The following is a 24089-nucleotide window of genomic DNA, read 5'->3' as shown; positions in this document are numbered from 1 at the left end:
CACTTCAATTCTATCAATTCCCCTGTTCTGTGGCCTTGTGCGGAGGGTCTGAAGCCTCGAGTGCGTTTACATCATTGATCGTCGCCCGCGGCCGCGGACGAGGCCGTTGACTAAGCACATCCGGGAAATTTCCAGCAGACCGCACGCCGACGAGGCATCCCCGACTGTCAGGACACCAACTCAACCCATTGCTGGACTCAAGTGGTCCTCAACTCTCACAATGCCTCCAAGCACGACTCTCTTCACAGCGGCCAGGACCGCTACCGTTTTCCGCCAGCCGTTCGCTGCTTCTTTCGCGCAGCGAAGTGTCGCCCTGCCTCTCCGATCCCGCAACCAGGTGACTCCGACTCAGAAAAGATGGAACTCGTCTCCAGTTCACAAAAAGTCCCTCTCACCGGATGAGCAAAAGTTTCCCACACAGGATCAGCTGCCTCATGTCAATGAGGAGGCTGCTGAGATGGATCGCATCCTTCAAAAGGAGAAAAGCTGCGATGGCCAGCCGTCCAGTCCCGAGTTGGAGCAAGGGAGCCCAGTTGAAGATGTGAGTGGCTCGCAGAGAACCCACTCACATGTGGAACGGTCGACTGACAGAAAATACGTTGAAACCAGATTCTCAAACGTGACAAGGATGGCCTGAAGCACATGCCCAAGGTCATGCAAGACCAATTGAAGAAGAAGAAGCCTGCCGGAGGCTCTCGATCGTTCTCAACCTCGTCGCACAGCCGCCAGCAAGGAATGGAAACAATGGGCTCACAAGACGACATTTCTGCCGCAGTTCTCGCCGATATGATCAAGCAGGTCAATCAAGAGGCGTCCTCGCAGCTGCCAGAGGGCCTCAAATTCGACTTGCCCGTGCTACCATCGGAGAAGAAGACTTTGAACTTCCGCAAGCGCTACGACTCCATGCAAGATCAGTTCACAAAGATGCTCATGCAAGATGGCAAGCTCGCTCGCGCTCAAAAGGTGAGGCTTTTCGTCGGAAATCCTCCCTGACGGCCCACACAAACTAATATTCACATCCTCCCAGAACATGTCCATTATTCTTGATCACCTCCGCACCTCTTCTCCCCCCAACATCAACCCTCGCCGCCCTCTCATGGGTGGGCCCCCTGCGCCTCAGCTGCCGTTGGACCCCGTTCGCTACCTCACATGCATCATCGACTCCGTGGCTCCTCTTTTCCGCATCCGCCAGCAGAAGGGTATTGCCGGTGGTGGTACTGCGGTGCAGATTCCCCACCCTCTGAATCTGCGTCAACGTCGCCGTGCTGCGATCAAATGGATCTTGGATGCTTCAGAGAAGCGACGCGATGCGCAGCTAGCTCACCGGGTTGCTAATGAGTTGACGGCCGTGGCCGAGGGTCGCAGTGGTGTTTGGGATCGCCGTGACCAGCAGCACAAGATTGGTATCTCGGGTCGGGCCAACTTGGGTCTTGCGCCTCGTCGCCGCTAGTCCTTTGATCTATTTCAGCAGAACTTTACATGCCCACCAGCAAGGCTTGCGTATCTAATCTTTCAACGCAAGTATATACTTTTTCTTTGTCATTATGTATCCCGAGTCTTCGCTAGCTCGAATTTTCCCAGGAGCCACCTCATTTCCCCCTTCTCCTGTCCCATTTACTCCAACACCCATCTGTTTGAAGGCCAAAGCCTCACGGTTGAATGAGAAAGTGCTCAATGCTAGTCCCTGAACATGAACATGCTCTTGCATTTGAAGTATGAAAGCCGTCAGACAGTTTCGCACTCTTTCGAGAAGCTCAAGTTCTGAATCTGTACCTTCTTGTTATAACTGTTGGGCATTTTTCCAGTCCCCGTTATGTAGTAATGTAGATCCGTACACTACTTATTTAGAGTAGCCCTAGTACAATCATACTAGTACCTGGTTATGTACTGCATTCAAAGTACCTGCGCCGCCCGACCTCCGCATGGCGAAGGTGTGCTGACTCAGGCATCAACGGGTCATGCCCGATTGGGCGGAGCTGTTCCAGATACCCTTGGCAGCCGTCGCAAACTCCGACAGGCGCTTCAGAAAAGATCTTCATGACACGAGGATACGTTTCCATTCCGAACCCATGATCAGGTGACTTGAAATTGTAGTCAGTGCACCGCGGAATATCCACATCCTGCTCAGTCCAGACCGAACCACTAGTGTACATTGCATACCACTCAACTTGCGCCAATCGAGCGAACCACGATCCGTCTTTAGCGCCCCGCAACAAACTACAGAACAATCATCCCCTTCAGTTGGGCCCCTCCCTCTTGTGACGAACCACATGAGCCAGGCCGAATTCTCTCCGGCCCTCTCACGACACTGGCTTCTTCTGCGAATCGCGAAGCATACGAGCTCACCGATCTAAGCGTTTCCGGTGGCAACCGCGTTGCTAGAACAGCTGACTCCGAGGACCCTTCCGCGCACAGATTTGGAGGCATCGCTGGTTCATTCGAGCCCGCTGCCAGCTCAGTAGCTTTAGCGGGACTGAACAGGAGCACAATCTGCGAGAAAGAGAAGACCTCCTTGCCACATCCACACCGACGGGGTTCCTACACCACAAGGCTCAGATATTGGACAGAGGCAATTCGAAGGCGAGTTCAACGTGTGACGCAAGTCGAGGGCGAAAGCGAAAGCGAAAAAGCCGCCAGGATGAAGTTTTCGCATAGCATTCAATTCAATGCTGTGCCCGATTGGAGCTCCAATTACATTGCCTACAGCAATTTGAAAAAATTGTGAGTTGAATCCGTGACACTTCCAGATCGTACATGCGCAGGGACAGCATTGCGAACGGCGTGACCAGTGAGTAGTGAGCGCCTATGGCTACTATTTACTATTCGCCCAAGGTGGATACAGTCGTGCGGGTGTGACATCGTACAGACTCGGGGAGGGAGGGGAGGGGGCAGTTCTGACGTGTGGACTGCGACCTTATCTGAAGATGCGCCGAGGCTAACTATTCTTCCTCGCCAAACCCAGAATTTATACCCTCGAAAAGCAGGCAAACAACCCAGATGGACAATCAGGCGCGGATGTCGAGTCTGCTCCACTCCTGGGGGGTTCCCAAGTGATCAACCCAGACGCAGTCTTTAAGCGGGCGCTGGACTCAGAGCTGGATAAAGTCTGTACCTTCTACGAGCAGAAGCAGGCCGAGATCTTTCAAAACACAGACGAATTGCTTCACGAAGCCATGGGCTACCTGTCGGAGACCGCCGGCGTCAACATGGATCCTGTCAGCGAGACTGTCATCAAAGCCAGAACATTGAGCTCGAACTCGCGTTATGATAACACTCAGCGTCGTCGGTCCAGTGTCAGCGAGGATGAGGCAGATAGTGACGACGAGAATGTTGCTTCTGCTGTCATGGGTCTCCGTCGACAGGCGTCCACTGACGGAGGATCTACGACCGATGGTCATCACCAGGGCGATATGACAGACTCGACCTTTTTCAATCCATCTGGCAGTCGCTTGCTTCGCGATCCTGAAATGAGTGACCAGGCGTTCTTGGCGTTGTATAATGCGGGAGTTTCACTCAAGAAACGTCTCATCGAGTCATATGTCTCACTCTGTGAACTGCGGTCTTTCATCGAGCTGAACAGGACTGGTTTCTCCAAAGCGCTGAAGAAGTATGACAAGACACTCTTCCGCAACACGCGCCGAGACTACCTGACATCTGTGGTACACCCCGCAGTGCCCTTCACCGATTCCACAATGGCCGCAGTTGATAACTACATTGAAAAGGTTGAGGGAGTGTACGCGGACGTGGTCACAAAAGGAAACCGTGAACTGGCCAGTCGAGAACTGCGATTGCATCTCCGTGAGCATGTTGTTTGGGAACGGAACACGGTCTGGCGTGAAATGATTGAAATCGAACGGCGTGCCCAAGCGGCCAACGTCGGTATTCGTCGCACTCTTTTGGGAGCCGACGAAGACCCGGCCACAGCGATTCGGCAAGGCGACAAGCATGACATTCGCACGACGGAATTCACCACTCCACTTGGCCGTATACAGTTCCCCACGTGGCTGTGCAGCTTAAGTTTTGGCGCACTCGTCTTCAGCATGGCGGTGTTTGGAGCTTTGCTCTCAGTCCCGATAATGGAATCGATTGAACAGCAGAATTGCCTGGCCATGCTTGTCCTTGTCAGCATCCTGTGGGCGACAGAAGTAAGTTTCTCGTACTCGATACCAAACTCGATCATAGACGGTTCTAGATGCTAACAATTTTTTTTCTGTCTTTCTCCTCCCTCTACTAATAGGCTATTCCACTGTTTGTGACTTCACTGTTGATTCCATTCCTGGTGGTCATCCTAGGTATCATGCGGTCCGATGATAAACCGTACACGCGATTGCCTCCGAAAGAGGCAACAAAGATGGTCTTCGCGTCTATGTGGACTCCAGTGATCATGCTGCTCCTCGGCGGCTTCACAATTGCTGCAGCATTGTCAAAATACGATATTGCCCGCCGGATGGCAATGTTTGTCTTGAGTAAAGCTGGATCAAAGCCCAAGATTGTTCTCCTGACGAACATGTTTGTCAGTATGTTCCTCAGCATGTGGATCAGCAACGTTGCCTCTCCCGTGCTCTGCTACTCGATCATCCAGCCACTCCTGCGCAATTTGTCACCCGATTCCGACTTTGCCAAGTCGCTGGTGCTCGGTATTGCACTGGCTGCCAACGTGGGCGGTGCGGCATCTCCCATCGCATCGCCGCAAAACATTATCGCCCTTCAGAACATGTATCCGAGCATCAGTTGGGGAACATGGTTTTTCATCTCGCTGCCTGTGTGTATAATTTCCATCCTCTTGATTTGGGGGCTGTTGCTGGTGACTTTCAATCCTGGTCGCAATGCCACGGTGATTCCCATTCGCCCCGTCAAGGATCGCTTCACTGGCGTTCAGTACTTTATCAGTGCGGTGACTTTGCTCACGATCGCGCTCTGGTGTGCCAGCCATCAGCTGGAGCATGTCTTTGGTGATATGGGTGTGATTGCCATTATCCCGTTGGTCGTCTTCTTCGGCACGGGAATTCTCAACAAGGAGGATTTCAACAACTTTCTATGGACGATCATCATTTTGGCCGCCGGCGGTCTCTGCCTCGGCAAGGCGGTCACCTCCTCCGGTCTCCTGCACACGATTGCATCCGGGATCACGGCCCGTGTCGAGCATCTCAGCCTGTATGGCGTGCTCCTTGTATTCTCAGCCTTGATCCTTGTCATCGCCACATTCATCTCACACACCGTCGCTGCATTGATCATTCTCCCTCTTGTGCGCCAGATTGGTGTTGGCATGGAGGACCCCCACCCCAACTTGCTGGTCATGGCCAGTGCTCTGATGTGCTCGGTTGCCATGGCCTTGCCCACGAGTGGTTTCCCGAATATGAGTACGTACATTCAACCTTCTGGTGTGCTTTCTTTGTCTTCAAATCCTCTGGCTAACTTGGTTCGTCTTCTTCAGCTGCCATCATGACCGAATTCCCACAGACTGGCCAGCGCTACCTGCATGTCCGCCATTTCCTCACCCGAGGTATTCCGGCCAGTCTGATGTCCTTTGTGGTAATTGTGACTCTCGGCTACGGCCTCATGTACGTTGCAGGCCTCTAGAATAGAGGTCGGCCGAGTAAAAGAAAAAGATTTGCACATTTTGCATGATGATCATGATCATGATCATCATTATCATCATTGGGAAGGAGGAAGGGATTAGGGCCCTACATGCAGCCAACGTTTTGGGGCGGTTTTTTTTTCTATCGGTCCATTTCATTACATTTCCCTTGCCCGCGACCAAACTTGATGTTAGTTCGTCGTCCATTGCATATACATATACACATGGAATCAGAGTCAAGCCGAGAGCATCTCGCTCGCTTTGCCACGCCGGATTTTCCACGCGACAAGAGTCGGAGGATTTCTATAAGCTTTCCCTGTCATGGATCAGGTGTATTTGTTCCTCTTTTCCCCCTGGTTTTCACGGCTTTTTCTTCAGTTTGTCGGGGAGATCCCACCATGCAGACATCCCAGTCTTGTCATCTTCAAACTCTACCCAGTATACTCTACACGTACATAATCACCAATTGATCACGGGAGGGAAATACTTATCAAGAGGAACAATCTGCCTTGTCGTAGTCAACTTTCGATTACATATTTTTTATTTACTTAATATTTATCCTTGAGGGGTATAAACTGTCTATCTAGGTAGATTCCAACTCCCAGCCCTGCTCCCAAGTCACGACCACTTACTACGTAAGTCGCTCCAATACCTATCTCTCGTAGATACCTACGGGTCCACCCCCGAAGCTCCAGCTGAGACTTCCAGGAATAAGATACTGATTGAGTGGAAGTTAGGTAGGCTCGCGCTTAGTATCAATGGGTACAGACACGGGGTCTGTTCAATGCCTCAGTCGTTATCTACCAGTAATTGCTCGCGCAGGAGGACCGAGCAATGACATCAATCAGGCAGGGCTGGGAAAGACAGATGGGTGGATTCGGGCGGGGGCTGGGTTTCGCTCAGATATCATGACTCTGTGCTAGGTGTGCTTGATGTAATTTACCTGCTTCGGCACTGGAATGAATGCAATGGGACTTCATGTAGTTCGACCATATACGATGTAGCTGACGAGCAACATATGTAACAAACACTAATGCAGGAGTAGCTTCCAAGATCGTGGCTCTCCCTTTGGAATGTGGAGAAAAGGTCTTTGATTATGCTCCATTTAGCCTGCAGATCAGCAAGTTTAACACTGTGATTAAATTTTTACTGTACACATCCAAATGAGATTAGGGAGGCCCAGCACAGAGCCGTGAGGAGAACCGGGCATTGTCACGACCATGTCAAAATCTAGAGCAAGAGCTGAGGTCATTTGAGGTCGGAGGGGGAGGAGCAGCCAAGATAGAGTGGATAGGAAACAAAGAAAAAGACAAAAGCAACAGGCAAATCGAGAGCAGCTCAAGTCAGACAGAATGGTAAAGAAATACGTCAAGAACGTAGCACACGTCGTATCACAAGGCAAAGACGGATCCAAGACGGGCAAAAAAGTTATAGAGAAGGGGGATTGAGGATCCCGCTGAGCTATGCAAGTCTGCGTGGTGCTTCACCGTAAAGCGTCATAGAAAGAAGTTGGGGTCGTAAGTGCAAGATGGGCCCAAGCGGATTGAGCTTGGCCTTGATGATAAGGGGCATCAGTGACAAGATGAGAAAAAAAAGATCGAAACGTTAGAATCGTGGCAAGAGTGTGGCGCAGAAATAAACAACAGTATGCTGACGAAAAATCGTCTAGCTACTATATGGTGGCCAGATTAATTCCTGTAAAGTCAGTTAGTCAGTCAAAAAGTGTTCTCGCCGGTGAAAGTTGTTTCTGTATGTGCGAATGCAGATATGGGAAGACCAATAGGGAAAGGGCCTTTTATCAATCCAACAGATAAAAAAAAAGACACGCAAGAGTGAAAAGAAGGGAATACTGACAACAAGCCCAGGGTGAGATCACCGTGGATCTTCGCCTTCAACTGAATTTCAATGTCGAGGTTCAGATCCAGTCGCAGTCGCAGCTGTTCGTCCTTGCCGCCGTCATCCTTGCCTTCCTTTTGGCCACCACCGAGTAGGCCACCGACGGCCTTGCCGGCCGAGCCAGTGACTCCATTCAGCGCATTGCCGGCGGTGTTTTGCACCAACTGGCCCGCCTGGTCGACTCCGCCCAGGCCTCCGAGAGGACCACCGTCTTGACCACCCTGCTGCTGCTGGGATTGACGGGTGCGGCGGGTGCGCTGGCGACGCTTCTCAGGTTGACCGTCCATGTTGTTTCGAGGAATTGTTTCCACGTCTGACTCTTGGGCACGTTGGGTCCGAGACTTGCGACTGCGGCGTTCGGGTTGCGACTTGGGTTCGGGCTGAGGCTCGGGCTCGGGCTCAGCTTCTTTGTCGTCTTCTTTGGATGGCTCGTGGTCCGAGTCGGCTTCTTGCTTGGGCGGCTCTGATTCTTGTCCGTCTTCTTCCTCTTTTGCTTCTGGATCCTGGTCCTGATCCTGCTCCGGCTCTTGTTCCTGATCCTCAGAGGGCTCTTGGTCTTCTGTCTCAGGCTTGGCAGAGTCGTCCTGGTCTTGCTCGGGTTGGCCTTGTTCCGAAGGGGGAGGCGTCTGTTCTTGTTTGGCAGGAGTCTTCTTGCCTAGCTTGGGGGGAGTTCGCTTGGGCTTATCGGGAGTGCCGGCGGTTGAAGAGGTATCCTGATTAGAAGTAGCTTCTTTATCGGCCATGGTGAAAGAAGAAGAAAAAAAGAAGAGGAAGAGTCGATGGAGGTGGGTAAAGAGGGGAAATATGAAGATCCAGAAGACTATTTCGGAGGGGTTATGAAGGACTCCGCGTCACCAGGGATCCGGAGGTGCACCAGCACCATCAGGACTTACGGGCAACTGCGCCAGTGAAACTTTTGCTCGTCAGAGAAGGTCCCACCAGTATCATGGCAGGTACAGGGTGACATGGCAAGGTAAGAGGATCTCCGAATAGGAGTGGATGCACTGGCTGGTGGTGTGGGGAGGACCAAGTATGAGCTTACCGATGATGTCGGCGGAGCTCTGTGGCCAGTCATTGTTCCACCTCGTTAATTAATTAGACCTTGTGCAAGCCACTCCGAAAGAAAAAAAGACCAACCGAAGATGCAGGAAGAAAAAAAGAAAATGATATAATTGGGAAATAGAAGCGGAGTCGGATGAGTTACGATGATCTTTGCGGAAGATGTTCATTGGCGCCCCCGACGTCAGATGGAAATGGGAAAAAAGAGATTATCCTGGTTTGTTTGACACATGACAATCATTTGAATTTTCTGTGCGGATTTCCAACTACCAATTGTTCGGTTCATCCAGAGTGGCCGTGACAGTGCAATAAACGAGGACAAGAAAAAAAAGAGCAATTCCGGCAAAGCGGGATTCTGAGAGACGGAAGAGAGATAGACATATACTGTTGGACGAAGTCATCCGCTGACACGACAATCTCCCAGTCCTCCCTCCTCAAAAGGAACAATTCTATAGAAAGTATCCTCCGTCGACAAGAATAGATTCATCCACTCCCATGTGTACTTGACTACAGTTGACTACTCTTGTATCGGAAACTCACCTTTCCATGGAAAAGTGGAGACAAGTCAGTCTCCAACACACGATGATTGGCCTCTGCCCGGCTGGGAGGAGGAAAATGGGCCGCACGATGACGTCGAAGCGGACTCGTGGGGAAACAAGACGATGAAATTCTCCGGTGACGGATAACGTTTCAGCTCGGCCGGTGCCATGGGTTTCCGTCCAGGCAATTCCATTTCATGTCGACCGAATGGGTCCTGGTACCTGGTACCTCCAAACAAGCCATCAAACTACAGTACTCTTCTAAGGAGTACTATGAGTGGTTATAGTACTGAGTACTTAGCAGGAACCCCCGGCTACGTGGTCGGTGGTCGCGTACTGCACAGGTTGTTCTCCCCGAATTCACGGCTGTAGCCCCGTACGACCGGACAGGACCTATTCATCTCTTCTTCGGGATCAGTCATCTATCATGAGACAAGCCTAGTCGCACAGAAGGCCTGGAGTCACCAAAGGAAATGTCAATGAGGTTATCGGACGAGTCAACGAACGAGGGACCGTCCGCTACATACGCAACAACAGAGACAAGCACTCATGCGGCCGTCTCATCGATCCCAGGCAATCATGTTTCCTCTTCGAAGCGGGTTGTCCGGTAAGTCATAGGAATACACCGCAGGAATACGAGTCCAGAACTTCCAGACCAGTTGTGGCATGGGCCACTCTCCCGCCCTCCAGCCACCGTTGATGAGCCCCACTTTTATAAATGAAAGTCGACGTAAGAGTCAAGGTTGGTCCACGCGGACCTGGCGCCAGTGTGGGCGGGACAGTTACACCTGGACTGCTCAGGTCGTACAATACCAGACGACCGGACAGACGTCAGGCTACTCATTGTCTTTGACTGTCTAGGAAGACTGGATGAGACGACTCATCCCAGCCCGACGAGTCAACATGACGCCACACCAGCTCGGGGCGAGGTGGTTCGACGCCGCGGTACCCTCGAACAGGATTGAGTGACCAGTCGAGATCAGCCACATCTCCGCCAGATGGCGCTCACTCACACCCGTAAGATGACAGGTGGAGCACACCCACGGGAAGCGTAACGGCCACATTGGTCTTGGATGATAACCGGGCATGAGAACCACGAGGGCGACTAGGCGGAACAATATCCATGGATCTCCTTCTGGTTGAGAGCCAGAAGGAGATCCAAGTACACCAACTCGGTCGCCCATCCCCAAGGACCCTCCAGGAGCCCATGGATGAGTGTGTCTTGGTGGGTTCAACCCATCAAAGGTGCACTTCACCCGGACAGTGCCATTAGACCAGGTACCAGAGGATGGATGATTACATGTAGCCATGCACCCAGCACATGTCGTACGAACACCATCATTTCATGGTCAAGTCTGACGAGTGCTCAACACTAGAAAACTGTAACCGTTCGACAGCTGCCCTGTTCACCCAATCAAGTGTCTCAGTTTCGTCTGGGTGGTCAGAGACGCCAGAGTGGGTTGAATGCAAACCACGTCACTTTTCTGGGCTCGACCTCTTTTGTGGCATCGTGGTCCATCTTTCAATACATACCACAGGGCCGGTTTTATCATTTTAATTTACGGCTGCATGAAGCCACGGAGGCCCTCCTGGAGGGTCATTTCCCCCAGTGGAGCAGCGGTGCATCCCGCCGCCAACGTCATGTTTGAGGGTAGAGACTCAATTGACGATGATGCAGATGATGCTTCTCTGGAAGCACACCCTCGCCCTCCGTCGCTTGCTTGCTCTGACTGGCTCTGAACTCTTTGGCGTACATCGGACGTAGGTTGGGTCATTTGTCTATCACTTTCCCATTATCATATCACCGCTTGCCTCTTTTTTTCTTTTATTCCCTTCTTCAATTTGAACCCCAATTGTCTACTCAAGAGCTCTATCCAACCCTTGACTACTTGCGTTGCTGTCCTGTGTCGGCCATCGTCTGTCTCTCTCTCTCTCTCTCTCATTCATCCTTCTCCCCGACTCACCAATTCCTGCAAAAGAGAATCAACCGCCTTAATCTCACAACATGGCGACCGCCGAAAAGACCAAGGAGCAGCAGAAGCAATTCCAGGTGCCAGACTACGACTCGGAAGAAGATTACGACAGTGCCGACGATGTCGAATACTCTGATGAGGAAGAAGAAGTTGCCCCCAAGAAGAAACAGCAGCTGCAGCGCCGGCGGCAACAGCCCAAAGAGGCCGATGAATACTCCGATGACGACGATCAATATGATTCGGAAGAGTTCGACGACGAGGATGACTACTCTGATGAATACTCCGACGATGACGACGTGGTCCAGGGCAAGTCCATGCAGCCCTGGTCGCAGGGCTCTTCGGGCGAACGCCCTAGCGGGGGCATGAACTTTGCTCCGCAGGAGAAGACCGGCGATGCCTTTGCTGATCAAGATGGCATGAAATTGAAGCTCGAGTTGAATCTCGAGATTGAGGTCGAGCTGAAGGCTCGCATTCACGGTGACCTGACCTTGGCACTCATGTAAGTTTTGCCCCCCTTCCCTTTTCCCATGACCCCGTTGCCAGCCTCGAATGCACCCCTCCGTGTGACCTCGAACCTTCCCTTTTTCTTTTTTCTTTCTTGGCCCTCCTGTCGATGGTCAATTCCACTCCCTCGCCTCCCAAGTTGCCATTTGCTCAACGTGAACTAGGAGTTGATTGCCCCGACTACAGTGCCTAAGAACATTGTACCCATCGCCTCGATTCGATCCGATCCTGTCTACTCCTTACCATCGCCTCCCTCTCCGTGAGGAACTTTTGGTTGCGAAACAACTGCTCGCAGCTTGCCACATACTTCCAAACTGCTCATGACTGTTACGATCGATGCCACCAGTCGCTATGCCGAATCTCTTGTTTTTCTTCGTCGTTGCTCTTGATCGCTGTTGCATGCTTGCGTCCTATGGATAGAGCCCTTGTCTTTTTCGTCTTCGCGACGTCAATTGTCTTTATTTCTATGCTACATCCCCCCCCTCCCCCCTTTTTTTTTATTTCTTTACGGAGCACCATGATTGGTTCTCCTCTTGGTCGGCCCTGACAGATCCGCCACCGCTCCCAGTCTTCCCACCCTGGCACGATTTTTGTTCCGCTCTGAAATCACTAGTTTATGTGGTATATGTGGTGTGATTGAGCGGATGGTCGGCAAGGGTTTTTGGGGGCACCCTCTTGACAGGAGTGCTATGATCACTCTAATACAACTCTGCAATGATGTACATTACTTTCATCCAGTAATCCAGCGACCTCTGTTTCGATAGATCAGACTTTCTGCATGTAAAGCACATGGTCAGACTAGTTTTGAATGCGACATAGAAGCTTGAGACGGGTCGCGTAAGTTGTCAACGCCCGCGTTCCAAAGAAACCTGGAGTTACATCTTATGGTTTCTCTTTTGGATAGATCCTTCCACATCTATCTGCACCGTCAAGCTCCATGGGAGCAAGAAATTCATCAGCTGTCAACTTCTTAACATGTTTGACAGCTTGTCGGAACTTTCCGTCGCGTTCAGTAGTCTCTGTCAGCGGTCCTACATGGAGACTGAAGTCTACCATATTCGGGAGAAGCTTCCCGATAAACACAAACAATACCCGGTTCCGTGACTACCAATTAATGTACCCTTTGCCCATTGGAGTAGGTACCTGACATATCACAATCAAGCTTGTCGTATACCCTCCACACAGTATTTGAAAACAGAGCAAGCCAAGTCCATATAACGACACACTTGAGACATCAATGCTCAGTTTCACAATATGTTGTATTATAAATACTCACTCTCGTATAAGGTGCGCTCCTCTCTCTCCCCTTGACAAGTATTCTCCCTATCTTGAAGATCGAGGATTCGTGATGATAGTACTTTCTGGAAAATCCAGTCAAATCAACAGGGAAAAAAAAGACAGACTCTGTGATTGGCAAAGTTGTCTACTGGGAAAGGTGAGTACTATTTGCATCTACCGTAGAGTAAAAATAAGATATTCACATTCAAGTCTATTGAAAGATTTCATTAGAGACACTTTTTATCCATGCCAGGACAGTACCCGATCTGTTCACTCGCACGGATAATCTATCCTATCGTCCGAGTGCTATTCAATGTGTGGAAGGATCTACGTGCATCCAGATATATATCCCCGTCTCATCTGGTGGGTATTTCTGCCACTGCTTTCTGTGGATCGAAGGGTCAATCAGGTGGACGGATAGCTGGATCTGACAACTAGAGCCTTCCTGTCTTCCGTTATTTATCCTCTGCCAGTATCTTAAAGAGGAATGCTAACTACAACTGGGATGACATGTCCAAGATGTGCAACTAATTGAAAAAGAAACGGAAATCGCGTATGAGAGCAAGCATCCAGACCAAACACAGGCTACAACTGGTAAATACTTGGTGTGCGCGTCCTTCCATCTACAGAACAAGTACGGGCCGATGGGTATTTGGATTGTCACTGGTTCCAGATTTCGTTTTTTACATCCGGAGAGATATGAGAAATGAGTAGACCTTGTTTATTGGCATTAACCCCTACATGCAGAGTAGGTGGTAGGTGTCCGCCAAAGGTTTTCACCAAGTGAGGCATTGCCTTCGCAGCCGTCGAGCAGTTCCAGAAACCAATTTCAGGCCGAGGCTCGGGGGGGCCCAGCATCATGTGGAGATCTGCACGGCAGGCCGACCCTATCGGCGGCATCCTTGTCGATCCTGCGGTTCCCCATTCAGGCACAGGCACGTTTATCAACATACACCCGTCCACTTTGTTCGCACTCGGTGCACCATCACGCCTTATACGATCCGTCACCTGTATACTCGACTGGCTATTCGAGAGTGCCATATCCTCCGCTACAAATACTTCACATCAGGGCACCCTTCTCCCCAATCAGGCAGCCTATACACGCCCTACCTTTGCCAGCCCACCATGTCTTCCAAGGACTTCATCATCAAGCACATGAACGCCGACCATGCCGACTCCCTCCAGCTCTACCTGCAAGCATACAACGGGATCACCGCGCACGAAGCCCAGGGCGCCACTATGCAAGACCTGACCCTCTCCAATCTCATCATCACCGCCCGCGGCACCCGCTACAGCGTCCCCATCCAACCCCCCATGAAAGACTACTCCGAAGCCCGCGCGCGACTCATCGCACTCAACAACGACAGCCTCCACCGCCTAGGTCGCTGGGACGTGACGCTCACCGAATACCGTGCCCCGCGGGGCTATCAGGCCGTCATCTTCGGATTGGTCGTCTTCACCTACGTGACGTGCTGGAGACGCAGCAATCTCCTGCCTGGTGCGTTCGTCTACGAGAACATGGGGTTCAAGTTCGTTCCGGACTTTGCGCATTTTATTTATACAATCTGGCCGGTATTTTTCCCGGTTGTCGTTGGGATTCATGTTTTGGAGAGTGTGGCGTTGGCGGTGCTCAGGCTGAAGCCACTTGGAGTGGCTGTGGGATCCAAGGTCTGGGCCATGTGGATGGGCTCGTGTTTCATTGAGGGCTTTGGTTCATTCGTCAGGATTGGCCAGATTGTGAAGGAGGAGAGGGCGAAGAAGAGTGGAAAGAAGCATTGAATGTGTGTTATTTTTTTTTCTCTTGCGAAGTATTGGAGAGGATGAGGCGTTAGCAGACCTGGGAGGGTACAAGGGACGATGCTGCTCGGAGAGACGGTGAAGGTGGAGTGGAGCCGGCAAGTTTGAACATATATACTTACCTTTGTACAGAAAGAAAGGAAAACAAGAGGAGATAGAGTTTAGACCCCGGCACGGCGAGGCGGTAGGCCTTTGAAAGATGAAGTGGAGGAGCAAAGAAACATATCGCTCCCGCTGGCTTGCCCGTCATAGTGCCGTATCCATTTTTGTTTGAAATTTTAGTACTTCGTACCTACTTATTAGCAGGACCTATCTAAGCCCGTTGGAGGCCCATACCTATTTTGAGTAAGACCTATGTGCATAGTGCTTGGATAGTTTCGAGCGATAATTCTACCTTAAGCAGATGCGCCTGGCTCAGTGATTCATCCTTCAGCCGTGACTTGGACCGAGGGACCGAGTATCCCTGCATCTGCCCTGCCTTCTCTCCAACTCTTCAACTACGGGACTAGAATTCTTAAGGTTCCGGAGCCTCAGGATCACAGAGCCAAATCATCAGACTCCAAAAGCGCCGATTGCCTTGATACGTGATGAGAAAATGAAGATGTTACTGAAAACCAGAGGCTTCAGTTGCCGGTTGCATGTTGAGGGTGTTGTTACACTCCACAATGTATGTTATGGGACTCGAGATCATCTTTATGGTAGTCTTTCACCCTTTAGATCCTCGAAGTTGAAATCACGGTCGCTGTTCTCCACATTAGCTGCTTTTTGCATGGCCGTTTCACCGCTACCTAGCAGGTCAAACCATCTAGGTAAATGCCTCTTCTCGAAATCCGGTACGGCACCGTTAAACATGAGCCCGGACTGGGTTTCTTGCCTGAGTTAGTCATGACCAAGACCCATGGCCCAGATCTCCCCTATCGTCAGTTCAACGCTCAGAAAATATATATAGTACGCTCGCTAAGATACCCGGTAAACATGGTACATGCAATCCTACTTCTTGCTTGACATTCAGAGGGGTAGTAGTGGCCAGTGGAAAGCAAAATTTATACGAGTCTGTCCATAGTTATTTCCTCGTCGTGCAAGATGCGTAGAGAACAAACTCCTAGTATGCATTGACCTGAACATTCCGCGTCATGAGATTTCCAAAAATGAAAAATCAATATTTTCAGACTCTTTCGCGATCCTGAGAAGTTCTTGCTCCTAAACGTAGGCTCTTTCTCGTCATGGGAATACCCCCAGAACGGGGTTTGTATAGGTTCTCTCGTAACGAAAAATCTTGCTCTATCAAGAGTACCTGTGCCTGCTATATGACCCTGGAGCGAAACACACAGCAAGATGGACACAGGGAGTATGAAGCATGCTTGGTCAACACACGATGACCTGCCCACTCTTGCTTCGGGCTGTACAAGCTCCTTCATATATACTTATTTCCCACCAATCTTCAGCTCCTTCTACCTCGCGAAGAACAGTGATATTGTGGTGCCAAGGAGCCCTGTCAATAGATGGATGCGAGGCACCAATCACACTCTACCAAACTAGCAACAAGGGCCCTGGCGGTTCGGATCCTCGAACTCAGAAAACAATATTCAGAGAGTGAATATCCGAGTCCAGTTCTTGTTGGTGCACATCACGATATGGAAGTCGTCGAGGAAAACAAAGGGGACCAAGTTAGATATGCAGGATGCAGGCAAACAAAAATCGAGGTCAAGTTAAGCCGCTCAGTACTTCGTGTTATCAGATAGTTCAGTGATGATAAAGGCCAAGAGACTAGTCTGGATTGGGAAACAGCAAGTCGACCGCCCGGCGCCTGCACTCCAGCAGTGTGGAGCTCGGGCGGCGAGCGGCTTTGCTGAATCAGCGACCGAGTTCACCAGGGGTCAGGTGACTTTATGGGACCAGAAGAAATGGCTAGTCCAGTTTGGGATTAGCGTCAGTTAGGGCAACCGCACAAGCGAGCAACACACTGGCCCTGCGAAATTCAACGGACTCCACGACCGCAACTCTCAACGACACCCAACGACAACCTATCCGTGTTCTTTGGTGCAGGGCCGCAGGTTAGAGGTGAGTTACGCTGGACGCCTCCTCAATCCCTCATTTCCAATTTTTCTTCCATTTCGTCCGGGTCGCACGTTCGGAGGAGGGGGTTTTTCTCGACACATATCGATTTCCGGGACCGTCATCAACTTACAACATTGAGATATTCGTTTTTGTATCGCTTCTCGACGACACGCACAGCTTTCAACATCGCTCGACCCAAACGCGATCATAAATTCTTTTCGCTCGAACAAACTTCTTTTCTTCTTATCGATACACCCTGAAACGTTGCTCGGACCGAAATTGAAGGATTGGAATCTGGGACGAAATTTTGCGCTGGATGAATTGAATTCTAATCTTCTCTCTGCTTCGCCTATGATACAGACCCCTCCATCATATCGCAAACATGGGTATCTCTCGTGATTCTCGCCACAAGCGCAGCGCCACCGGTGCCAAGCGTGCTTTCTACCGCAAGAAGAGGTACGACACATCCATCTATTGAAATTGGCCTTGCGGGATATCTTTGTCGGTGGAGGTGTCAGGTTCTCAGTGGGCGATGAGGAAACTGGGAACGCCTCTACTCGAATATGATATCCTCGTGCTGTGCTCTTTTCCCATATCCAAGGCCATATTCTTACCAATTGTTTCGTTTTCCCCCAACAGAGCCTTCGAGAAGGGTCGCCAGCCCGCCAACACCCGTCTTGGCACCAAGCGCATCCACCTTGTCCGCACTCGTGGTGGCAACCAGAAGTACCGTGCTCTCCGTCTCGAGTCTGGTAACTTCTCCTGGGGCTCCGAGGGTGTTGCCCGCAAGACCCGTGTTATCGGTGTCTCCTACCACCCTTCCAACAACGAGCTGGTCCGTACCAACACCCTGACCAAGTCCGCCGTTGTTCAGATCGACGCCGCTCCTTTCCGTCAGTGGTACGAGGCCCACTACGGCCAGAGCATCGGCCGCAGACGCCAGCAGAAGACTGCTGAGACCACCGAGGAGAAGAAGAGCAAGTCTGTCACCAAGAAGCAGGCTGCCCGCTTCGCCGCCCAGGGCAAGGTTGAGGGCGCCATCGAGCGTCAGTTCGAGTCCGGACGTCTGTTCGCTGTTGTCTCTTCCCGCCCCGGCCAGTCCGGCCGTGTTGACGGTTACATCCTCGAGGGTGATGAGCTGGCCTTCTACCAGCGTGCGATCCGCAAGTAAACGAAAAAGTTAAAAGGGAAAGCCATTCGGTTAGGAGAGCCGCATGGGTTGTCGTTGCACGGGTGGTTATTGGAGTTTCAGCTATGTTTACCAGAAAATTTTCATGATCTGGGCATCCACGGATGCAATGTCTGTAGAGCTCTGAGCCGTCAATTACACATGGGAATGAATCCTGTTTACGTTCATAACTTGCTGTTCGATCCGCTCTTTTTCTTTTTTTTTGTCTTTCCTTCCCTTGCCTTTCTGGCCCTCGTCTTTTTCTGCCCGTCATAATCTCCCTCTTTCTTTCTCACATACACTCTCTGTCGGTGTCGAGGGTCCCTGCAGCCATCAATACCGATCTTTTGTAGAATTTCGTATCGGAGGTCAATTCCTCTCCTGCTTGTGGGGATCCGCATGAGCACCCACTCGGTCTTCGCTGACGTCTTCTGCCCGACGTTTTGGGGTCTTCCCCGCGACTTTCTTCCCACGAACCTGATCCACCATTTGACACCTTCCATCCAAGCTCCTTTTTGTCCAGGGTAGACTGTGTTCACCCTGTCCTCCCACCGTCTCCTCCATCCCCTCACTCATACCGGCATGGCCTCCGCTTCAGCTGGAATCAAAACGCGAATCTGCATGATCTCAGATACCCATACGGCGACACCATGGCCACCTCATGAGACTTCTTATGCCTATCGCAACCCGCTCCCCAAGGCCGACATTCTTCTCCACGGTGGCGATCTCACCAAAGTCGGCTACAGTGTAGAACATGAAAGCATGGTACGAATGCTCAAATCCGCCGACGCCGAATTGAAACTCGTCATTGCGGGCAACCACGACATCACCCTCGACGAAGACCACTTTGCAAGTTTCGGCTACACGAGACATCGACGACCCGAATGGCTCGGCGGCAAAGGTATCCTCCTGGAAGAGGACGAGAAGTCATTATTAAACGCCATCCGAAGTGACGATCCTCCCCGAGAGGAAACGATGCGCGCCTACGTCCGTCGCGTCAAAGATATGTACACAAGCGACTCGGCCCGCGCAGCAGGCATTCGATACCTCGAAGAAGGCGTCCACCGCTTCACCTTGTCCAACGGGGCCCAATTCACAGTCTACGCCTCACCTTATCAACCCGAGTTTTGTCGTTGGGCGTTCGCCTATCCGCGCTCAGAAGACCGATTTAACCTGCCAGCCTCCGGGTCGTCGGGCCCCGCCCCAGCAAATCCAGTCCCCGACTACCCCGAGGTCGATATCATGCTCACTCACGGTCCGCCAGCGAAGATCTTGGACTCTGTCGGGTTGGACCCGAGTCATGTTCGACATGTGGGGTGTGAACATCTCCTTCGAGCGGCGGGCCGGGCGCGTCCACGCCTGTACATGTTCGGACACATCCATGAAGGGTGGGGAGCGATACGAGGCTCGTGGGATGCCGCTGCGCCGGATGGAATCAGACAAGAAGTGGTGCCGACGGACCATGAGGATATGTTAGAACGCCGGGCGGCCTTTTACAATGTCAGTTCTTCGGGTCCGCAGCCATTACGAGTGGGAGAAGAAACGCTGTTTGTAAACGCTAGTATCATGACGCTAACTTATCGTCCGTTCAATGCACCTTGGCTGGTGGACATTGATCTCCCACGTGCGGATGCGTAGATGCGCAGTTCTTGATGTTAATGTACTATTGATGACTGATCGCCATGACTTTAAAAGGTTGACAAGATATGCAAAACACATTGCTAGACGCGAAAGCTCATCGGTTCCCCCACCTGCGCAAGCTTGGTCCTGCCTCAAGGTTAAGTAAATGGGATCATGGTAGTCTGAGAGGAGGAGATCGAAATCTGCAAAGGGATATCTTATTTCATCCAGCATGATTGGCGATGACAGGTCTGTTCATCGGCATCACCTCCAGTGTATATATGTATATGACCTACTACCCGGTCAACGCCGCGTGGCGGTATGTATAGCAGCTAAAAACAGTATGTATCAAGACCGGACCTCGGGCCGGAAAGCTTGCAGAGGGTTTGACGCTAGCGAACAGGAACGCTCCAGCAAATGTTGCCCTGGATAGATGCCGTCTTGTAAAAAGGAAAAAGGATACAGTAGAAATGATGCAATTGCATGCATGATTCATGGACAACCACCAAGACCTGAACTGAATTAGTATTGTTCCGCATGGTTGACGAGGAGCACGTCCGCGGACTTACCAGCAGAATAGGCCATGTACCAAATGCGAGAGGCCCCGCCATCGATCCAGCTGTAGTCGAAATTAGATTGAGCAAAGAACTCCCACGACGCCCGCGGGTCAATCAATGCGAGGTTGGCGAACAGAACTCCCTTCCAGCCACCTTGGACCCTGGACGCAGGGGATGACGAGCTCTCTGAAAAGATAGCTTGCCACTCTTCGGCGACAAACGTCGGCTCACGGGTGTAGCCCGAGTTGGGAAGCAATGGCAGCATGTGGATACCTTGAATAAACTCGGGGTTGTTTCCAAAGTACGTGGTGTGATCCACCTTGTTCTCAAACAGAATCCCAGTCACCTTATTCCCAATGAAGTTGGCGGGCTGGTTGGTGTTGTTGGTCTGCATGAGGAAGTAGTTTTTCAGCGAGCGGCGCAAGATCGCCAGCATCATGTTCCCACGAGCCTCCATGCTGGCATCCCCAATGGTTTTGCCCCACATCTTGATCGCGTACGCGAACATGGCATCCTCAGAAGTGGATTCTTGATCCTTTCCATCAAATGACTCGAAGAGCCCTTTGGCCCATGAATGACCATTGAACCAATCGAAAGAGCGGGAAAAAGGGAAGTAAGGGTCGTACTCGATGGAATTGCCGGCGTCGCGAACGAGAGTGTTGACCCACTCCTTATTTTCGGCAAGCCAACCCGGATCCATGGTGCCGATGATGGCGGCAGCTTGAATGAAGTAGCCATAGTGAAAGTGATGATCGTTGTAGGCCGTGTTTCCAAAGTCGGCATTCAGATCGCCCCCATAGCCTGCCGTCGACACCACGCCCTTCCAAACGGAGTCATACGCAAGAGGGAATTGTTGCCGATTCTGCGCAAAGCGGGAGAAGCATCTTTTCAATTCTTGTAGAGCATCTTGAGCGATACCGGGGCTGTTGGTAAGGTCGCTGACGGTCCAGATCAAGGTTGCGAACTTGCTCAGAGCTTTTCCGCTGTAATACATGCTGTTGAGGTTGGTCTGGTTTTCAATACTCTGTTGTAATTCCAAAGGGGCCACATCCAGTATCGCTCGTTGAGCGGTTCCAGAAAGAGCTTTGATGTTGCCGATGAGTGGCGACCAAGGGGCGAATCCCATGTCTGTGGGAAGATTTTGCTCACTCATGACCCAGCGATCCCCAATCACGGCAGTGGCATTGCCCTTGGTGGTAGTTCGCAGGCGAATGTCAGTGGCACGTCCAAGTGTGTCCCTGTCGAAAGATTGGACGTGATGGGGCAGGGCAAACATGATGAGAGGGGTGTCACTGCTGTTCCTGCCAGCCTTGGTCCACGAGAGGCTGTAAGTGCCCGAAGTTCCGCTGACATTCCCAGACACAGTGCCTGCAACGGGGTAGACGCCCGCTGAATTGTCGAAGAACTTCTCGCCTGTTTGACCAGCAGGGTTCTTGGCGACCTGAATGGTCCCGGTGAATCCAGATGGGCCCTGGAGACTCGAGTTACTGATCAATTTGAACTGGGGATCTCGGCCATTGTCAGGGACAACATAAAGCATCCAGACGGTATCGTCCTCCAGATATAGCTGGTATTTAAAGATGCCCGACTTTGGGGATCCAGAATTGACGATCTTGCGGAAGAATGTACCGCTTTCCACCACGGGCTGAAGATCGCGGTATACGCCTGTGACGTACCCCATTCCCTGAACCACAGGGAATGTGATACTTTGCGAGGAGCTGCTGGACCGCTTGAGGACGGCTGTGGCCGAAAAGGCCTTGGGCTCCTCCGTGACGAGCACGCTGGACTCATTGAGTTCAGTAGCTGACAAAATGACATGCTGGAGTCCAATGGGATTGATATAAAAGCTGACCGGACTGCCGGGTAATTTGGAATTTGGCGGGCCGTATGCAAGCAGCTTGGCTTCCACGTGAGAGACACCCATTCCCCAGCTTCTCAGCGACCCTCCTCCCCGGGACCACGCGATGGAGTAGGGCTGAGTGAAAGAAGCGTTGGTTTGCGAACCAAGGAAAAGACCAGCATAGAACTTGTTGGTCTCAATAGGGCCGCTTGAATTAGCCTGTAAAACATCAGTGATCAGTTGCGAGGAAAATTTGAGGTGCCTGCCCTACATGTTGGTTCGGGACAGGATGGTCATTCCGTGTCTTGATGCTGGCGGGAACAGCGCCAGTTCCAATCGGCTCAAAGATGTTCTGCGTCATTGTTGCTGTTGACGCGATTGTGAGTTCGGATTCTGGATCATGTCAGTCAACTGAATCGATCGACAGTGATATCGAAGAGAGGTCCATTCACCTGTGTCGGAAGACGGCGATTCTGGTGACGTGTGGTTTGATGTACCACTGTGGTAGGTGGTAGGTGGTAGGGCTGTGGTTGGGGGCAACAGCAGCCCGTCGGGACCACCAAATAGGTTGCTCAAGTCGAGGGTTGGGAACGGAAGTTGCGATGGATGACCGCTGTGATCCAAGGGAACACAATAAGTCTAATACATGACATTCAGTCTCTGGGGACACAGCAGGAAAGCGGGAAAGTAAACGTACCGGTGTGGCTGCCTGAATGGCAATCCTTTGGTTTGAAGGAGGATATTGAGTTCTCGAGACTTGCTCTGGCTCTGTCGTTGCTAGAGTCGTGACTTGAGAACTAGAAGTGCTTATTGACCGGGGCAGGCAATCGACTGATTCTGTGGCGAAAAGCCAGGTCAGCACGGCTATGATTCTCCATGAAGTTGCCATTGTGCCTTTGGGCCCTCATCAATGAATGTGCTCTTCGAAGTAAAGAATGACCAAGGACAACTCCTAAGAGCCAGTTCTGGGGTTCTTTGACTTGAATTTGTTCCCTTGAGGAACCTCAAGTGAATTCCCTCGTGGGAAACGTCCCCATTATAGCGGAGCCCAGCCATGCATACCTATGGAGTGGGGAAAGCTGTGATTAAGGTCTGATTCACTTACTATCTTGCAGGTTCAAATTCTTGAGTGAGCTCAAAGCGTCCAGAGAGTTCAGATAAGGTTCCTACGTGTGGCTTGCAGGCAGTACTCCACGAATGTTTATCCCAATGGGGAAAGTGTCAGAGCCGTCAGGGCATTCCACGACAGTGGCTGGGGCTGTCTTGCTGGGGGGTTCTCAGCGTACGGCTGTAGTAGCCCAGTAATGTAGAGCAGCTTGGACAAGTGACGCAGGTTCTGGGGGGGGGGGGGATCGGTAGAGGGGTGCTTTTCCTGTCAACCACGGTCGTCGTCCCCACTACGAGGAATGTTTGGTGGAGATGTCAACAGTATTGGGCTGAGCGCACAACAGAACTTGAATGACTCGACTCAGTCTCGCTGAGATGCACCGTGTTCCAGTCGATTTTCCTCAAGATACAATCAAGAGGGGTGCAAGATGTGTGATAAATAGCCTTGCAAAGAGAATTCACCAGTCCTATCCGAAGAAAGCGTTGGTGTGATGGTATGGGCAAGTGACTTGGCTGTTGACTGGCTGCCAAGGATGTGGAGTCAGCGGCAAGCTCTTATGGAGGTCTCATGGCCCTGACAGCATACGCCTGTGACGGCACAAAGCCAGTATGATGATTTCTTCACGGGATACCGGATTATTGATTCATGATGCGTCTGGACTGGGTGGTTCCTATGGGCCAGCTGTTCGCAGACTCACAACCAGCATTCCGCAGAAAGACCAGACAGGCAGATGGCATTCCAGTGCCTGACTGAGGCTGGGGTTTTGACTTCGTCAGTGGGGATCATCTGCAGATTTTCACCACGTGAGAATGAATCGAAGCCACGATACGCAAGGATCAGAAGCTACGAAGAATCGAAGGTCAGTCTGGGTCGACAAGACACCCGGTCCTATGCAGTGTCACCTGTCACCAGTCACGGGGCCGTCATCTGTCAACTTCGCGACCCGTTCTAGAACAGTGAAAAAAAATCGAAGGGATGCGAATGGATCACTGTTATGTACTCCGAGCTGAGAAATCTATTCCATTGTACCAGACTGTATATCCGATGTAGCGGATTCTATTGGAGTGCATCAGATGCCCGCGTGACCCAAGAACTCAATCTACAGATGCGCCGA

At 51.4% G+C, this 24089-nt stretch overlaps 8 protein-coding genes across 8 annotated transcripts; 6 read left to right on the top strand and 2 right to left on the bottom strand.

The window, feature by feature from the left end:
* Window positions 1–220: 220 nt before the first annotated feature.
* On the top strand, window positions 221–1450 carry POX_e06900 (uncharacterized protein; the record flags this gene model as incomplete). Its single annotated transcript, XM_050115713.1, has 3 exons — window positions 221–541; window positions 610–963; window positions 1028–1450. 3 exons carry the CDS (start codon window positions 221–223, stop codon window positions 1448–1450), a joined length of 1098 nt encoding a protein of 365 aa, XP_049968173.1.
* Window positions 1451–2638: 1188 nt separating this feature from the next.
* Window positions 2639–5580, top strand: POX_e06899 (putative transporter; the record flags this gene model as incomplete). The annotated part of the gene is made up of 4 exons (XM_050115712.1): window positions 2639–2721; window positions 2963–4145; window positions 4238–5360; window positions 5435–5580. 4 exons carry the CDS (start codon window positions 2639–2641, stop codon window positions 5578–5580), a joined length of 2535 nt encoding a protein of 844 aa, XP_049968172.1.
* A 1686-nt stretch (window positions 5581–7266) lies between these two features.
* On the bottom strand, window positions 7267–8217 carry POX_e06898 (uncharacterized protein; the record flags this gene model as incomplete). The annotated part of the gene is made up of 2 exons (XM_050115711.1): window positions 7267–7273; window positions 7433–8217. 2 exons carry the CDS (start codon window positions 8215–8217, stop codon window positions 7267–7269), a joined length of 792 nt encoding a protein of 263 aa, XP_049968171.1.
* Window positions 8218–11077: 2860 nt separating this feature from the next.
* POX_e06897 (uncharacterized protein) lies at window positions 11078–11548 on the top strand (the record flags this gene model as incomplete). The annotated part of the gene is made up of 1 exon (XM_050115710.1): window positions 11078–11548. The coding sequence occupies one exon, from the start codon at window positions 11078–11080 to the stop codon at window positions 11546–11548; it is 471 nt and encodes a 156-aa protein (XP_049968170.1).
* A 2404-nt stretch (window positions 11549–13952) lies between these two features.
* On the top strand, window positions 13953–14606 carry POX_e06896 (uncharacterized protein; the record flags this gene model as incomplete). The annotated part of the gene is made up of 1 exon (XM_050115709.1): window positions 13953–14606. One exon carries the CDS (start codon window positions 13953–13955, stop codon window positions 14604–14606), a length of 654 nt encoding a protein of 217 aa, XP_049968169.1.
* Window positions 14607–17064: 2458 nt separating this feature from the next.
* POX_e06895 (40S ribosomal protein S8-A) lies at window positions 17065–17853 on the top strand (the record flags this gene model as incomplete). Its single annotated transcript, XM_050115708.1, has 2 exons — window positions 17065–17138; window positions 17322–17853. The coding sequence occupies 2 exons, from the start codon at window positions 17065–17067 to the stop codon at window positions 17851–17853; spliced, it is 606 nt and encodes a 201-aa protein (XP_049968168.1).
* A 579-nt stretch (window positions 17854–18432) lies between these two features.
* On the top strand, window positions 18433–19488 carry POX_e06894 (uncharacterized protein; the record flags this gene model as incomplete). The annotated part of the gene is made up of 1 exon (XM_050115707.1): window positions 18433–19488. The coding sequence occupies one exon, from the start codon at window positions 18433–18435 to the stop codon at window positions 19486–19488; it is 1056 nt and encodes a 351-aa protein (XP_049968167.1).
* A 504-nt stretch (window positions 19489–19992) lies between these two features.
* Window positions 19993–22756, bottom strand: POX_e06893 (putative endo-1,3(4)-beta-glucanase; the record flags this gene model as incomplete). Its single annotated transcript, XM_050115706.1, has 4 exons — window positions 19993–22086; window positions 22139–22260; window positions 22320–22506; window positions 22565–22756. The coding sequence occupies 4 exons, from the start codon at window positions 22754–22756 to the stop codon at window positions 19993–19995; spliced, it is 2595 nt and encodes an 864-aa protein (XP_049968166.1).
* Window positions 22757–24089: the final 1333 nt, after the last annotated feature.

Source organism: Penicillium oxalicum, chromosome V (genome assembly GCF_001723175.1).
Source record: "Penicillium oxalicum strain HP7-1 chromosome V, whole genome shotgun sequence".
NCBI lineage: Eukaryota > Fungi > Ascomycota > Eurotiomycetes > Eurotiales > Aspergillaceae > Penicillium > Penicillium oxalicum.
The sequence above is the reverse complement of the archived record's forward strand: the minus strand, read 5'-3'. Positions and strand labels throughout refer to the sequence as shown.